The following is a 13591-nucleotide window of genomic DNA, read 5'->3' as shown; positions in this document are numbered from 1 at the left end:
TTACTTTTGGCAAAACGTCCTAAAAAAACAAGATACAAGGTGAAACTGACATTAGCTGAAAGAACTCAGATATTTTTCAAATCTTGTGATATCCCTACATTTCATGCATCTACCCTTATACAGGATTGCGAGGCAGGAGGTCTTATACTGTCAAGAAGGCTTTATCAGGTATGGCAAGAACTAGGTTTTCACCAGCACAGGAATTTTTATAACCATGAAACATTAATTACCTGCAACACGGTGCGCGTCCGAGTTACTACATTGATCACTGACCTCTTTCTCAGTTTTTACAGTTAGTTAATTTTCTTACAATTAATTATTCTATGTTGGATGAAATGGCACGTCAAATCACTAAGCAGACGGCAAACAAAATAATGGGGGTCAGCTGTTGGTATCGGCTGCTCCTGATGGAGCGGGTAGTACAAAATTTTGTATACCCTCCCAATTTGCATGGGCATACTAATTAGAATAATCAATTAATTATAATCATATTAAATGTTTGAAGTGGAATACTAATCAATCCTATTAATATTTGATTTACATGCGGGATTTGCATTTGCATGGCCAAAATAATTGTAAACTAAAATATGTACACATACTAATACTAGAAAATTAGAATTTTGCATGATATATGTTGCTTATGTGAAGTCGCACCAGATGACATCACTGGGTGAATATAAACGCTTTGAATGTTGCTATTATGCTAGATAATTACATACACATAAGGGAATTAGTGAGGGTTTAACAATTTATTAGCCATTTCCATGTTTTAATTAATTTTTGTGCTTGTTTTACTTAAGTTGACCATTCTGGCCTATTATAAAATGCCCACCCTTTTGACTCGACGCGACTGACTGCACACCACGAGGTTTTGGCTGAACTGCGCCTGCGCTGCAGTAAGCAACAGTGGCCTCGTCCTGACCCCAGCCAAGCCGTACCAACCAAGGACATCCGGGGAGAGTTGCCAGCTTTGCCCAACAATAGACTTTCTTTAAAAACCGGAACCAGCAAGTGCGATGACCTAACTTTATAAACTATGTGAGAACTTCACCGATCGACCCTAAACCCACCAATGAGGACTGTGTAAAGCTGATATTTGCTACAATTTTACATCGATTTTATTATAAAAACTGATAGAATAGTGAGTTACGCGCGCTCTTTTTCTTTTCCTGACGTTATGATGACGGAGAGGACGGTGACGCTGCAGGACAGCTGCTTCCCTGAATCTTTGACGGACTGAATTGCTGCCCAATTTCCTGATGAACTGAAGAACGTTGACCTAATGGGCATAGATTGACTTGTACACGCTTATGGTCTCGACCCAACCTATGGGACTGTAGCGTGCTGCAGAACGACTTGATTGACTTAGAGGACGACAAATAGCCAGATTAGGTAAATATGGGGATCTGTGTCTTGAATAACAGTTTATTAAAATTTGCATTAATTAGATAAACTTTATTAAGGATTATAAACAAATGAGTTGGTTTGTTTATTCATAGAGAATGTTTAAAATCTAAATGTAAGTTAGAGGATTGAATAATCACTTTACCAAAACAACTAAATCAGATCTATCGATCATGTGGAAGGAATATCTAGAAGTTTAGGTATAAGATGTGCCGAATTAAAATATTTGATGAGTAGTTATGTAAATATATTTTCCATTAGGTCATAAGGTATTCCTTTCATGTCAGCGTTTGGAACATTCATCTCTCGGAAAGTGCAGACCAATCATGTGTGAATGTTGGTGTTATGGGTCCCACCAATGAATTTATTGACTGAATGTGTTAGTGTGATATTTGGTCTCTGACAAAGAGAGGATTTTGGATTCCAAGCTGCAGCACTCCATCAAAAAGCCCATTCTGAGGAGATTTTAAGGAAAGAACTCCCAAAAATGTATTCGGAGACAGGCTGCAAATTCAATGTCAAAGAATGGAAACAGCTCAGTAAGTTCGCGAATAAAGCATTTTGAGGCGCTAACTACAAGAGAATACATTTTTTATCTAGATGGTTATTATACTATACACCCCAGAGACTTTCTAAAATGTATCAAACGAGCCCGAATCAATGTTTTCAATGCAACCAAAACGGTAATGGTGGCTGGGTGCATATATTTTATGAATGTAATGATTTACAGCACTTTTGGAAGGGGATTTATGCCGAGATGTCTCGGATTTTGTCCTTGTCAATTGAGCCATCAGCCATGTTGGTGCTATTTGGTTCATCAGGGGAAGTGAAATGTTTCACAAAATACCAGCAGTATTTTATATTAATCTCTATCGCAGTTGCTAGGTCACTTGTCCTTCAAAACTGGGGAACCAAGAAACAACCTGGTATCGAACACTGGTTTCATAAAATGTCCAGGACCTGTAGATTAGAGGAGACCTATGCTAAACGTATAGGAGCAATGACAAGATTCAGAGGTATTTGGGGGCATATTATCAAGAACGGCGTTAAAATTATCGCCGCTTTAGCGGCAGGAAACTGCTGCTAAAGCGGCGATAATGGGCTTGATAATATGCCCTTGTAAACCTGGGCTTCTATTGGAATTTTCAATTGCATATTATCAAGCCCATTATCGCCACTTTAGCAGCAGTTTCCTGCGCTGAAGCGGCGATAATTTTAACGCCGTTGTTGATAATATGCCCCTTGGAATTTTTTTTCTTTTAATGGGTTTGCAGATGAAAGGTGATTATAGGATTTAGTTGTTTGTTCATGTCTTTTAATTCTTGTTTTTAGCACAATGCACTTTAAGTATTATAGGACCCTCTTGAATCCTTTAAACAACTTTCCGCACATGCAAAAACATTTTTAAAGTGTGTTAAGGAATATTTGCTGCTAGATTTGAATGCACTTTAACCTTCTGCATATTGCACTTTTGAAGTGGTCTGAGGGACACTTGTCGTTAGATGTCTATGCACTTTAATTCAATTAAGAATGTTATCTACTCAGGTTTCAGTATTTTTAGACTCGAGTGTATGCATTGGAGAAACTGTAGGGAATATGTTTATCTTTCAGCTGTATCATAATATGAACCCTTTGGAATCATGTTTTAATTTCTTCAGATAAGAATTATTATTATATTTTTTTAATTACTTTATTATGGAGTGAGTTTTATAGTTCCCATTAAGTTTAATTTTATAATCATTCTGTCCTGGCGTAGTTTATAGTTCTCTATTATTTCCGTTCTATATTTGATGCTATATTCCTTGTCTGTTTGCTCTCGTCTTTCTATATTTTTCTGTTCAAATAAAAATATTTTTTTAAAACAGAGTATTTTGAGGCAGTGTCCATCAAACATTTGATAAGCTTCCAGTTTTGATGCTGACTTCGTGTGCAGATCGTCTCTAATGTCATGAGGGTCTCAGTCTGATGGGCTATGATCAGCCGCTGGGGCATGTGGCGCTTTCACAGCGTATTTGGCTGGGCAAGGATTTTCTACGCTTGACAGTGGAAATGAGCGAAATGTGCAGTCTAGGACTATCTGACTGTAGTGTGTAAAATATGTTTAATGGGCTGGCTGATCGTCAGGATAGCGACCATTTAGGGCACGCAGATACAAGTTCTCTAAAACAGTGGAACCACCTGTAGGGCTTAAGGTACCTTGGTGGCTGCTTGGTGTAAATCAAGTCGACATGTTTCGTGTCTTAAGGGCTCCAAAATCCGGCGACACTTCTTCAGGACCTATGTTGTGACGAATCAGATTAGAGTACGTCAGATTAGCTGCGCCTCCTGAATTGGGGGGGCACAATAGAGACAAAGGCGAGTCCCATATGTGAATCTCACCCAACCTTTCAACCTATGGTCGGCAGTGGGTTGTGCAACATGGAGGAGGGGGAGTCAGCTCAATATATTAAAGGTAGCCAACAGTTAGGTAGAGGGCAAGATCTCCTCATACCAGGGCTCCCTCGCTTCCGAAATGAGACCCAGATCTAAGACTGAATAAAGAGTTTCTACAGACCTGGAGCCTTTTTTTAAATCACTTATCCACATTACAATACACATAGCACTGACTGCCCATATACATACTTCACATACGGCGTTTTTACAGATCAAAAGAACTCCGCCAAAGTAGCCACCAGGCCCGTCGGACATTGCAGCGCCGGTCCGACGAGGAGCGCCCTATGATGAAGCACGACAAAGATCCCGTGGCATGCAGTGATAGTGTCCTTGTCCATGCCATATATGCTATATAAGAGGAACTGGTTACCCTTTAATTGTCTTCAAGGATATTAGCCATCATAAATCCGTTAATGCAGAAGAAGGGTTTCTAAATGGATTATCCATTACATTTAGGTTAAACTGACCTATTATCAGTAAATGGTCTTTTGGATGAGTTAATCTGCTAGCTATTATTAGGAGCTCCAAAGCCTTGATGTTTTGCTTCTTTTTCTGGGCTGCTGGATGGATGTAAACATTTAGCAGTATTAAGTTGGCTGCAGAGGGATTTTGGGTCCATAAAAGGTTATGGTGGTTAGTGAGATAAATGAAGCGTCGAAGGTACAACATAGTGATACGCAAATGGATAAGCCGATCATCGCATGATACTTTGTATTGTCTGGTGGATGAAATAAATAATTCACTGTAACATTCGCACCATAATTCCTGCATTCATATGATATATATATATATTTTTTTAATCCTCATTTGCCTCTGAAAAAGACCAGATTCCATTTGCACACATAAATGGAAGTACCGTGCCCCCCTGTGCCTGTGTGCTGGAAAACCAGGGGGGGGGGGTGGGGGAGGGAAAAGGTCATTCGCTCAAAGACTTTATGGCCCAGATTTTCACGGAGCGTCACGACCCACCTCCGCCTCCCCGCTATCACTCCACTGCATTCCCCGAAGCGCCTGAGCACAGATTGGGAAGCATAGATGGAGAAAGACCAGGATAGCTAGACGAGGCATAGCAGGCATATTCATTGGATATTAATATTCGTTTGTTGCTCACACCACTCCAAAGTAGGAGACCAAAAATTATGATTCTTGAAAGACCTCATGTCTAGCCTGGCCACATGTTTAATAGAGAGCACCCAGTTGGAGAACCTGGGAGGAGATGTGGATATCCATTGCTTACAGATCTCTCTGCGTGCCAGCAGCATGGTATAGAAAAACAGCTTGGATTTGCTCTCTGTGATTTCTTCAGAGGAGTCAACACAGCTAAAGATAACCGACAAAACGCTTACCTTGATAGTAGTGTCCAGCATCTTAGACAATATCCTACTCACGTCATTCCAGAATGACTGGATCTCAGGACAATCCAGGAACACATGTACGTCATCTTCTTTCAAACCCCCGCACTTAGGGCATGCCACATCACCTCCTCTTCCGAACCTTGACAGCCTCTGTTGGGCATTCCTATTAAAAAATGGAAAAATGCTGTCTAATACCCCCACAACATCGGAACTTGGGAGATTGCTAGATGCTATGTCAAGACAGGAGCCTGGAGCCAATCAGGGTTTATTGTTTGCATTCATATGATATTGTGTGATGTTAAAAAAGATTTTGCGTTTAAGTCTGTTAGAATGTTTTCCAGCCGGGCCACATTTCAGGCCAGTAGACTCATGGGTTTGGGCTCATTCTTCGTTTTTAGGAGTGAAGGTGCATGCATTTTGTACGTAAGTCATTCTAATAGAGGACCTGCCAAAGTGGCAGCCAACCAGCTCCAGTCCTCTTGCTGATGTTCCTGTGCTGGTGGAGTAAACTTATAGAGTCTTCCTTAAGCTTTGGTGGAGATGATCAAACCTTGTTTGAAATTGGTCACTATTAGACTCCTGAGGAGTGTTGATGTGCGTGGCGTTTGTTGCTACCTGCAAGAGTTTGTACTATTCACTGGATTGGGGGAATCCTGTTTTAGAAGTTGTTCTGGCTTCTGAAAGAGCCCAAGAACATCAGATGTTTGAGGGCAATGTTATCAGAATCCCTCTTTCCTCTAGGAGAGTGTGATTTTCATATATGGTGTTGACAGCTAAGAAAGTGGTCCAAGTTACGGCTGTTGCTTCTTTGTGGGGGAATAAGGTTGAGAGGATAAACTGGTTACTCTTGATATCATTGAAATTTAAATGATGACATTTTAAGTGAGAAGCTGGAGGTTTAACTATATTGCCCCTATTCAGGATGTCATTTGGTCCTTGGGATGTGTGCTCCGGATGTAAGATTGTTATTTTAGTGTCGGCTGGTAATTAAGAGTTGTTTTGGATTGGAGTCATGGTTATGTTAGGCATAGATGTTTTTAACCCCTTCAGCGCTGGGCGAATTCCGCCGCGGTGCTGAAGGGTTCGAGCGCGGGCGGGCTCATGACGGAACGGTTCCGTCATGAGCACAGCTCAACCGTGGCTCATGACGGAACCGTTCCGTCATGAGCATGGAAGGGGTTAAAGTCACTTGTTGCATGCCTTTTGCCCCGCTATTCTTTTGTTGACTCAAGTATCGGTGCAAGCTTTCGGGCTGTTGACGGATCTCGTTTAGAGGTTGCCTCGATTTATGTTCTGGGGGGCTAATGCCGTTGGGTGCTTGGCTAGATTTATGCCTCTGGGGTAGGTCAGCCAGGACCTTTTTTAGTGATTGATTGTTAATAAGCTGGGGCTCTTGGGGCAGGGGGTCTAGTTGAGTGATGGGGTTTTGGGCTATAAACTCTGTGGAGTCGGTCAGATGGATGTTCCTTAACAGAGCCTTGAAGTGAGGTTGATTTGGTCGAATGCACTATGGCGCTTTCACTATTCATGCCCAACAAGCTCTCAGGAGTATCTGGTATGTGATTGGACTCCTTTCATAAGGGGGGAAGAAGCTCTTTATATTGGCTGCATAAACTGCCATCTTCTTGATTTTATCCTGTTTTTTTATTTGTTTTCCTATGCGTTTTCTCTTTCACTTAGCTAGTTGAACAAAGGGGGGGATTGAAGGCACTACTAGTTACATTTACGGCTGTGCATAATGCTTTAGGGCTGGAGCTGCTTGTCGACTTACGTCTGGGGTCATTTGATGTTTCAATATGTGGTCACTAATTGGGGAGTCGGAGCAAGGAAGTGCAGGATGAACTTCCACTTTAAGTTTTATTGTCTTATTCGAGAGTCGCATTAATAGAGGAAGCAGTTTTGAGATCGATCTTTGTTTTGGTGATGCTGGGATTGAGTGGTTTATTGGTGTTGTGGGCTGTTTGGAGCTGGGTTGAGTGGCTTTATACTTGTCAATCAGTTTGAATTTCTGGAGTAGATCTCTGACTATTGCTGGTAGGGCAAAGAATTTGTCTAGCAAGATCGCACATACACAGTCTTGAGGATTTCATTTGTTGACATGCGATGATGTACGATTGCTAGGATTTTGAGGGTTAGATATCAAACTGCTGACTGTAGCGTTCAGTCGCACAATGCGTGAATCGATGGATGATGTGTACTGAGCTAAAGCTTCTAACAGGGAAATTTGAATATCGAATTTGTTTGATTGGTACTCCAGTTCCCTGACTGAGGCTTCTAAGGTGCTCATCAGATGCTATCAGTTCCTTGGATAAAATAAAATCTATTTAGGCTGCCGTTTTGAATTGATGATTCCACACGAAAGTCACTGATGAATGATAGCTCATGTGAAAGAGAGGCTAAAGAGGTGGAGGTGAATTCGTTCTCTGGAAAGAATGGTGACTCGATGTTGGATAGCCTTTGATTTGCTAAATGGTCTGTGTTTTGTTGAGAATAGATTCTTTCAGTTTGCAAAAAGGTAGGATCGGTTGGTAGGGCGACATCTGATGTGCCAAATTTATTGCAGTTTTTTTGAATCTCAGAAGATTTGAGAGGCATCAAGTCGTCACTTAATTTCAAGGGTGGCTGGCCTACCTGAGCAGATTGGTGGACAATTTGTGCTTGTGATTGACACATAGGAAAATAATTAGGCAGGTGCCGCTTTGTTGACTTCGGAGTTACTTGACTGAATGGGGGGCGGTTAATTCTGTTGCATTTGGTGTATTTCTATTGGCACAGCAGCTCAAGTAGCTTGTCAGCACACAACCCTCTTTTTATGGGTTTTCACTTAGAAGCCAAAAAAAGTGATGTATAAGTATAAGTATAAGTATAAAAAAGGTTTATAAAGCGCTCGAATACCATGTGGTGTCTAGGCGCTGTGGTGTGAATGACTTACAGGGGAGTAGATTACAGCTGGGCCTGGAATAGGTGATGCTTAAGCAATTTTCTGAAAAGGACATAGCTAGGTTGTAGTCGCAACTCAACAGGCAATTGGTTCCATAGTCTCGCTGCACAGATGGCGAAGGAGCGCCCGCCCCATCTGGCAAGATTGAATCTGGAGTTACACATAAGGCCAAGGTTGGCCGATCACAGAGCACGGAGCGGAGTATAGGGTATGAACCGGTCAGTCCCATCATTCGCGCCCCCGCCAAAACGAGCCCGATGCACCAAACAAAGTGCCTTGAACTCGATTCTTTGTTGAACCGGGAGCCAGTGGAGGGAATTCCTTCCTGCAGAGGTAGAGCAACCCCTGGGTAGATTAAGAATAACCCGAACTGCGGCGTTCTGCAAAGATTGAAGCTTTCTGACCTGAAATTTGTCGGTGCCCAGAAACAGGGCATTACAGTAGTCCAGTCTGGACATGAAAAGAGCAGCCATCACAGTCTTCTGTAATGCCAGAGGTATATAAGGAAGAATCTTCCACAGAGTTTTGAGCAGAAAAAAACAGGAGGACGCAAGGCTGTCGACCTGAGCTGACATGTTTAGCTTTTGATCAAAAACCACCCCCAGATTCCTCACCTTAGTGACTGGAAGGGGACATTGCCCGGCTGCCACAGGCCACCAGAAAGAGTTCCAAACCGATGGCCCCTTCCCAAACTCCATCACTTCTGTTTTTTCGGTGTTTATTTTCAAAAAACTCCGATGCATCCATGTCATCACATCGGAGAGACAGGTGTGGAATTTGGCCGCTATTTGTTCAGGATGCTCAACAGCCGATATCACTAGCTGTGAGTCATCGGCATAGGACACCAACGTGAAACCATGCTTCCTAACCAAGCTGGCCAGGGGTTTAACATAAATGTTAAATAAGGAGGGGGAAAGGGCTGAACCCTGGGGGACACCACAAGGTAGAGAGAAGCTGTCCGAATGTAGACCAGCCCAATTTAAGCGTTGGGTTCTGTTTTTCCAGGAAGGAAGAGAGCAGAGTCAGGGCTCGGCCTACAATCCCCACCTCCTGTAGGTGCTGAATCAGCACCCTATGGTTCACAGTATCGAACGCAGCAGACAAATCAAGAAGGACGAGAATAGCTCACCCCCCTTTGTCTACTGTCGCCCGAATCCCTTCAGCTGCAGTTAAGAGGGCAGACTCTGTGGAATGCCTAGGCCGAAAACCGTGCTGGGACCTGTCCAGCAGGGTGTTTTCGTCCAAGTACCCCATCAGTTGTTGATTGATAGCCTTCTCAGCAACTTTAGCCATCAGAGGAAGGCCCGAGATGGGGCGATAATTCTTAGGTTCAGAGGGGTCCAAGGAGGCCTTTTTGAGGAGGGGTTTAACACAGGCAGCCTTCCAGGCAGCTGGAAAGGTACCTGATGCTAGCATACTATTTCTCTTTCTGACTTTAAGATTGTATAGTAAACTTACCTGTACACAGCATTCTCTGCTCCGATCATCCATCCTGTTTCAATATGCTCTCTTTTCTGTATAAAGAGATGTTCAAGCCCCCACATTCGAGAATTTTTAAAGGCAGTAAAAATTGACTATGGTAGTGACAATATATGCCACTCTGGCTTCACAGTGTTTAGGATCAATAATTACTTTGCTGATTTCAACGTTATGACTTGCATCGCCAGAGCTTTAAGGAGTTAGCTGTGCCATTGTAAGTTCTGTCTCTTTTGACCATGTAAATGTATTACACATGCTACAGTGTACGCATGCACTCCTGTGATGGTTCTTGACACAACATTTACTTATTCAATGCCATAATTAAATATTCACTAGTTTTGATAGTACTGCCATTATTAAATATTCAGCAATAGGGGTGTTACCCCTAAACCTGTCCCAGGATGCTTGTTTGTGGTCCCGTGAAGCAAACACAAGGAGCGGTATTGGGATAACAGCCCTAATAAGCCAGGCTAGCTTGAATCCAGTGGCAAATGAGCAAGGGACCCAAATCCGGGCATACCCTGCTAACTTAGGGCAAACAAAGCAAATACAAGGGGATGATGGACGGAGCACTGAAACTTTTCAGATACTCACCCCTAGGCACAGATCCATCATTGTTCTTTAGCTCACTTTGCCACCCCAGTTAAGACCCAGCCATATACAAACCAGTCTTGACCCTGTTCCTCATGGGAACAGTCTAGCCCAAACTGCCAAGCCAATTTTCCCTGGACCGTAAACAAGTATCCTGGGACCAGTTTCGGGGTAAAACCCCTCATCAGACAGGCTAGCTTGAATCCAGTTGCAAATTGAGCAAGGGACCCGCATCTGTGCATTCGCTGCCAACATAGGGCAAACAAAGCAAGCACAAGGAGATGATGGATGGAGCACTGGAACTTTTCAGATACCCCCCGTCACAGATTTGGATGGAATTCATCACTGTTGTTTAGCTCACGTTGCCACCTCTTTATGGACCCAGCCATCTGCAAATCAGTCTTGACCCTGTGCCTCATGGTAACAGTCCAGCCTGAACTGCCAAGCAAAGTCTTCCCTCGACCAGAAACAAGCATCCTGGGACCAGTTTTGGGGTAAAACCCCTCATTAGCCAGGCTAGCTTGAATCCAGTGGCAAAATGAGCAAGGGACCCACGTCTGGGCATACCCTGCCAAATGAGGCCAAACAAAGCAAACACAAGGAGATGATCGACGGAGCACTGAAACTTTTCAGACACTCACCCCTAGTTACAGATCAGGTGTGAATCCATCATCATTCTTTAGCTCAGTTTACCACCCCATTTCAGACCTAGCCATATGCAATCAGTCTTGACCCTGTGCCTCATGCTAACAGTCCAGCCTGAACTGCGAAGCCAAGTCTTCCGTGGCCCAGAATCAAGCATCCTGGGACCATTTTCGGGGTACCAGCCCTCATCAGCCAGGCTAGCTTGAGTCCCGTGGCAAAGTGAGCAAGGGACCCACATCTGGGCATACCCTGCCAACTTAGCGCAAACAAAGCAAACACAAGGAGATGATGGACGGAGCACTAAAACTTTTCAGACACTCACCCCCAGTCACAGATCTAGGTTGAATCCTTCCTCGTTCTTTAGCTCATTTTGCCACCCCAGTTCATAATTGATGATGGATTCAACCCAGATCTGTGATTGAGGGTGAGCATTTGAAACATTTCAGTGCTCCGTCGATCATCTCCTTGTGTTTGCTTTGTTTGCCCTAGGCTGGCAGGGTATGCTCAGATGTGGGCCCCTTGCTCACATTGCCACTGAATTGAAGCTAGACTGACTGATAAAGGGTGTTACCCCGAAACCGATCCCATGATGCTTGTTTCCAGTCCAGGGAGACTTGGGTTGTCAGTTCGTGTTGGACTGTTCCCATGAGGTACAGGGTCAAAACTGATTTGCATATAGCTGGGTCTAAACTGGGGTGGCGAAGTGAGCTAAAGAATGATGATAGATTCAACCCAGATCTGCGACTAGGGGTGAGCGTCTGAAAATTTTCAGTGCACCGCCCATCATGTCTTTGTGTTCGCATTATCAAATATTCACCAGTTTTGCTAGTATGCTTTCAAACACTCAAAAAATAAAAATTGCACCTAATACTAATCCTTTAAAACTTGACACAGAATGAGAAACCCTGCCACCTACTGTTCAATTGTGATGTTAAGTCTTGTGCTGAAAAGACTTACGTGGTAACAGTATTTCCAAAGTAAAAAAATGTGTAGTAAATATACTGTAAAGTAAAACATTTGGAGTAAAGTTTCTTTCCCGCAGTCCTAACATATCGAAATTCTTCTGTGTAACATTCTATTCCTCTATTTTTAGTTTGTCTTTGTCAGTCCAAAAGGTGGAAAATGCTTTGCAATTCAATTTAGTGTTGAACCTGCCCTAATAGGGCAAAACTATGAGGCAATTTATCACTGAGTTTGCTTCGTATCAGTTGGTCGTATTAATGTTTATTCCTGTAATTACCACTGAAGTTGAGCACCCTACTGCGACATTCTGTTTTGTATTGGTATTTGCCATTATGTATCAGTACGTAAGATGCCATTTTCTTTTGTTAATTTGATTCCTGTTTTTCCCAGCAGCATTTTATAAGAACACAGAACTATCAACTATCTACCTTACAAAGTCCAATCCAAAGTCCTTGAACTCCATGATGATGTTCTTTTCTCAAACTGCATACAAGTATTCTGAATTTCTGGTAGATGCAGTGAGGTAAGCAAAGAATAAATTCATATGATGGTTTCTTTGGTATTCTGGGCCTGGCGCAATATCAATACGAGTTTGGTTTGCCGCAGTCCTGATTTCGTAATGGGGGCTATTTCGGATTTGCTGATACATTCTGCAAAGGAGCAGGTAGTAGATTAGAGATTTTAGTCTTTGAGAACAACTTGAGTATGCTGGTGACCCTACTTGAGATAATTTGGGATAATTTGGTAAACAATCCATTAAGAGGAAGAACTTTGAAGTATGTAATGGAAAAGTAATATTTGTGAGGGATGTTAGTGATGAAACTATATTCCTAAAAAATATGTACGTTCCATAGTGTTGAGGATACATTCACCAACCTCTATATTTTATCAATTAATTATTGACAAGGAAGCCAGAAGTATATTATGGAAAAAGTGAATGTAATTAAAAATCGCATTCTCAAAGAATATAATGGTCTGAAAAACTCTTAGCAATGACTCTTTTAAATCAAAAGGGGCATATGTACAAAGAAGTGGTGGGAAGAGGAGTGAGCCATCATGACTTAACACCATATTTACAAGAATATGGTGCAGCCTTTGCATTTCCCCCTGTGCTGGAACTACACTTAGCTGCCTAGTGCCAACATAGGCACCCTTGCTCCATAGTGCAAGGGTGTCTGTGTGCAGGGGAAGATTGCTTTTGTGCAGGAAGGTATCCCTAGAGTGAAGTGCGGCACAGTGTGCACATGGTAAATGTGTGTGCCCTGGCCGTGTGTGTTTAAAGTGACACACCGGGTACAGTACAGAGAGACTGTAGTGCTGAACGGTATGCCCAGACGGAGTGTGTATGTTGCATGTGGAGATGCTGGTGGTAGCATACTGTATGAGGAAAGCAGTGCAGAACAGTGAATGCACTATGAATGGAGTGCCTGCACTGGTACATTACATGGAGGACCTTAGGTTCCATTTTGGGAAGCACAGCCCTGACTGATGAAAACACGAGGAGTAGTGGAATCCCCTAGACAGATTTGTGTATGGCTGCATTTATGTGAGCTGGGGGGGACAAGCACTGGATGAGGGGGAGCCAAGCTCACCCTTTGCATTTCAAAAGGCTCTTTGATTTAGTGACATATCACATGGAAAGGGGCCTGTATATATCTCAGGAAGTGGGTGATGGGACTGATAAGTAAATTATAAAGGGTAAGGCTGAGGGCCCAGGATTGACCTTTGATGCACACATCTCTGCGGCTGTCATGCAGGCAGGAGCTCTGGTCACTGCCAT

The 13591-nt window shown here is 42.9% G+C and overlaps 1 protein-coding gene across 2 annotated transcripts in view; it reads left to right on the top strand.

The window, feature by feature from the left end:
• The window catches only part of LOC146805006 (acetylserotonin O-methyltransferase-like), a 723771-nt gene that overhangs the window by 140734 nt on the left and 569446 nt on the right, over positions 1 to 13591 (top strand). For both annotated transcript variants that reach the window (XM_085622160.1, XM_085622159.1), the window contains exon 3: positions 12205 to 12334. In XM_085622160.1, coding sequence (XP_085478286.1) covers positions 12205 to 12334 — 130 coding nt within the window. The remainder of the gene's footprint in view (positions 1 to 12204; positions 12335 to 13591) is intronic.

The sequence above is a fragment of the Triturus cristatus genome, chromosome 8 (assembly GCF_964204655.1).
Source record: "Triturus cristatus chromosome 8, aTriCri1.1, whole genome shotgun sequence".
Classification (NCBI taxonomy): domain Eukaryota; kingdom Metazoa; phylum Chordata; class Amphibia; order Caudata; family Salamandridae; genus Triturus; species Triturus cristatus.
This window is presented reverse-complemented; position numbering and strand designations above follow the sequence as displayed.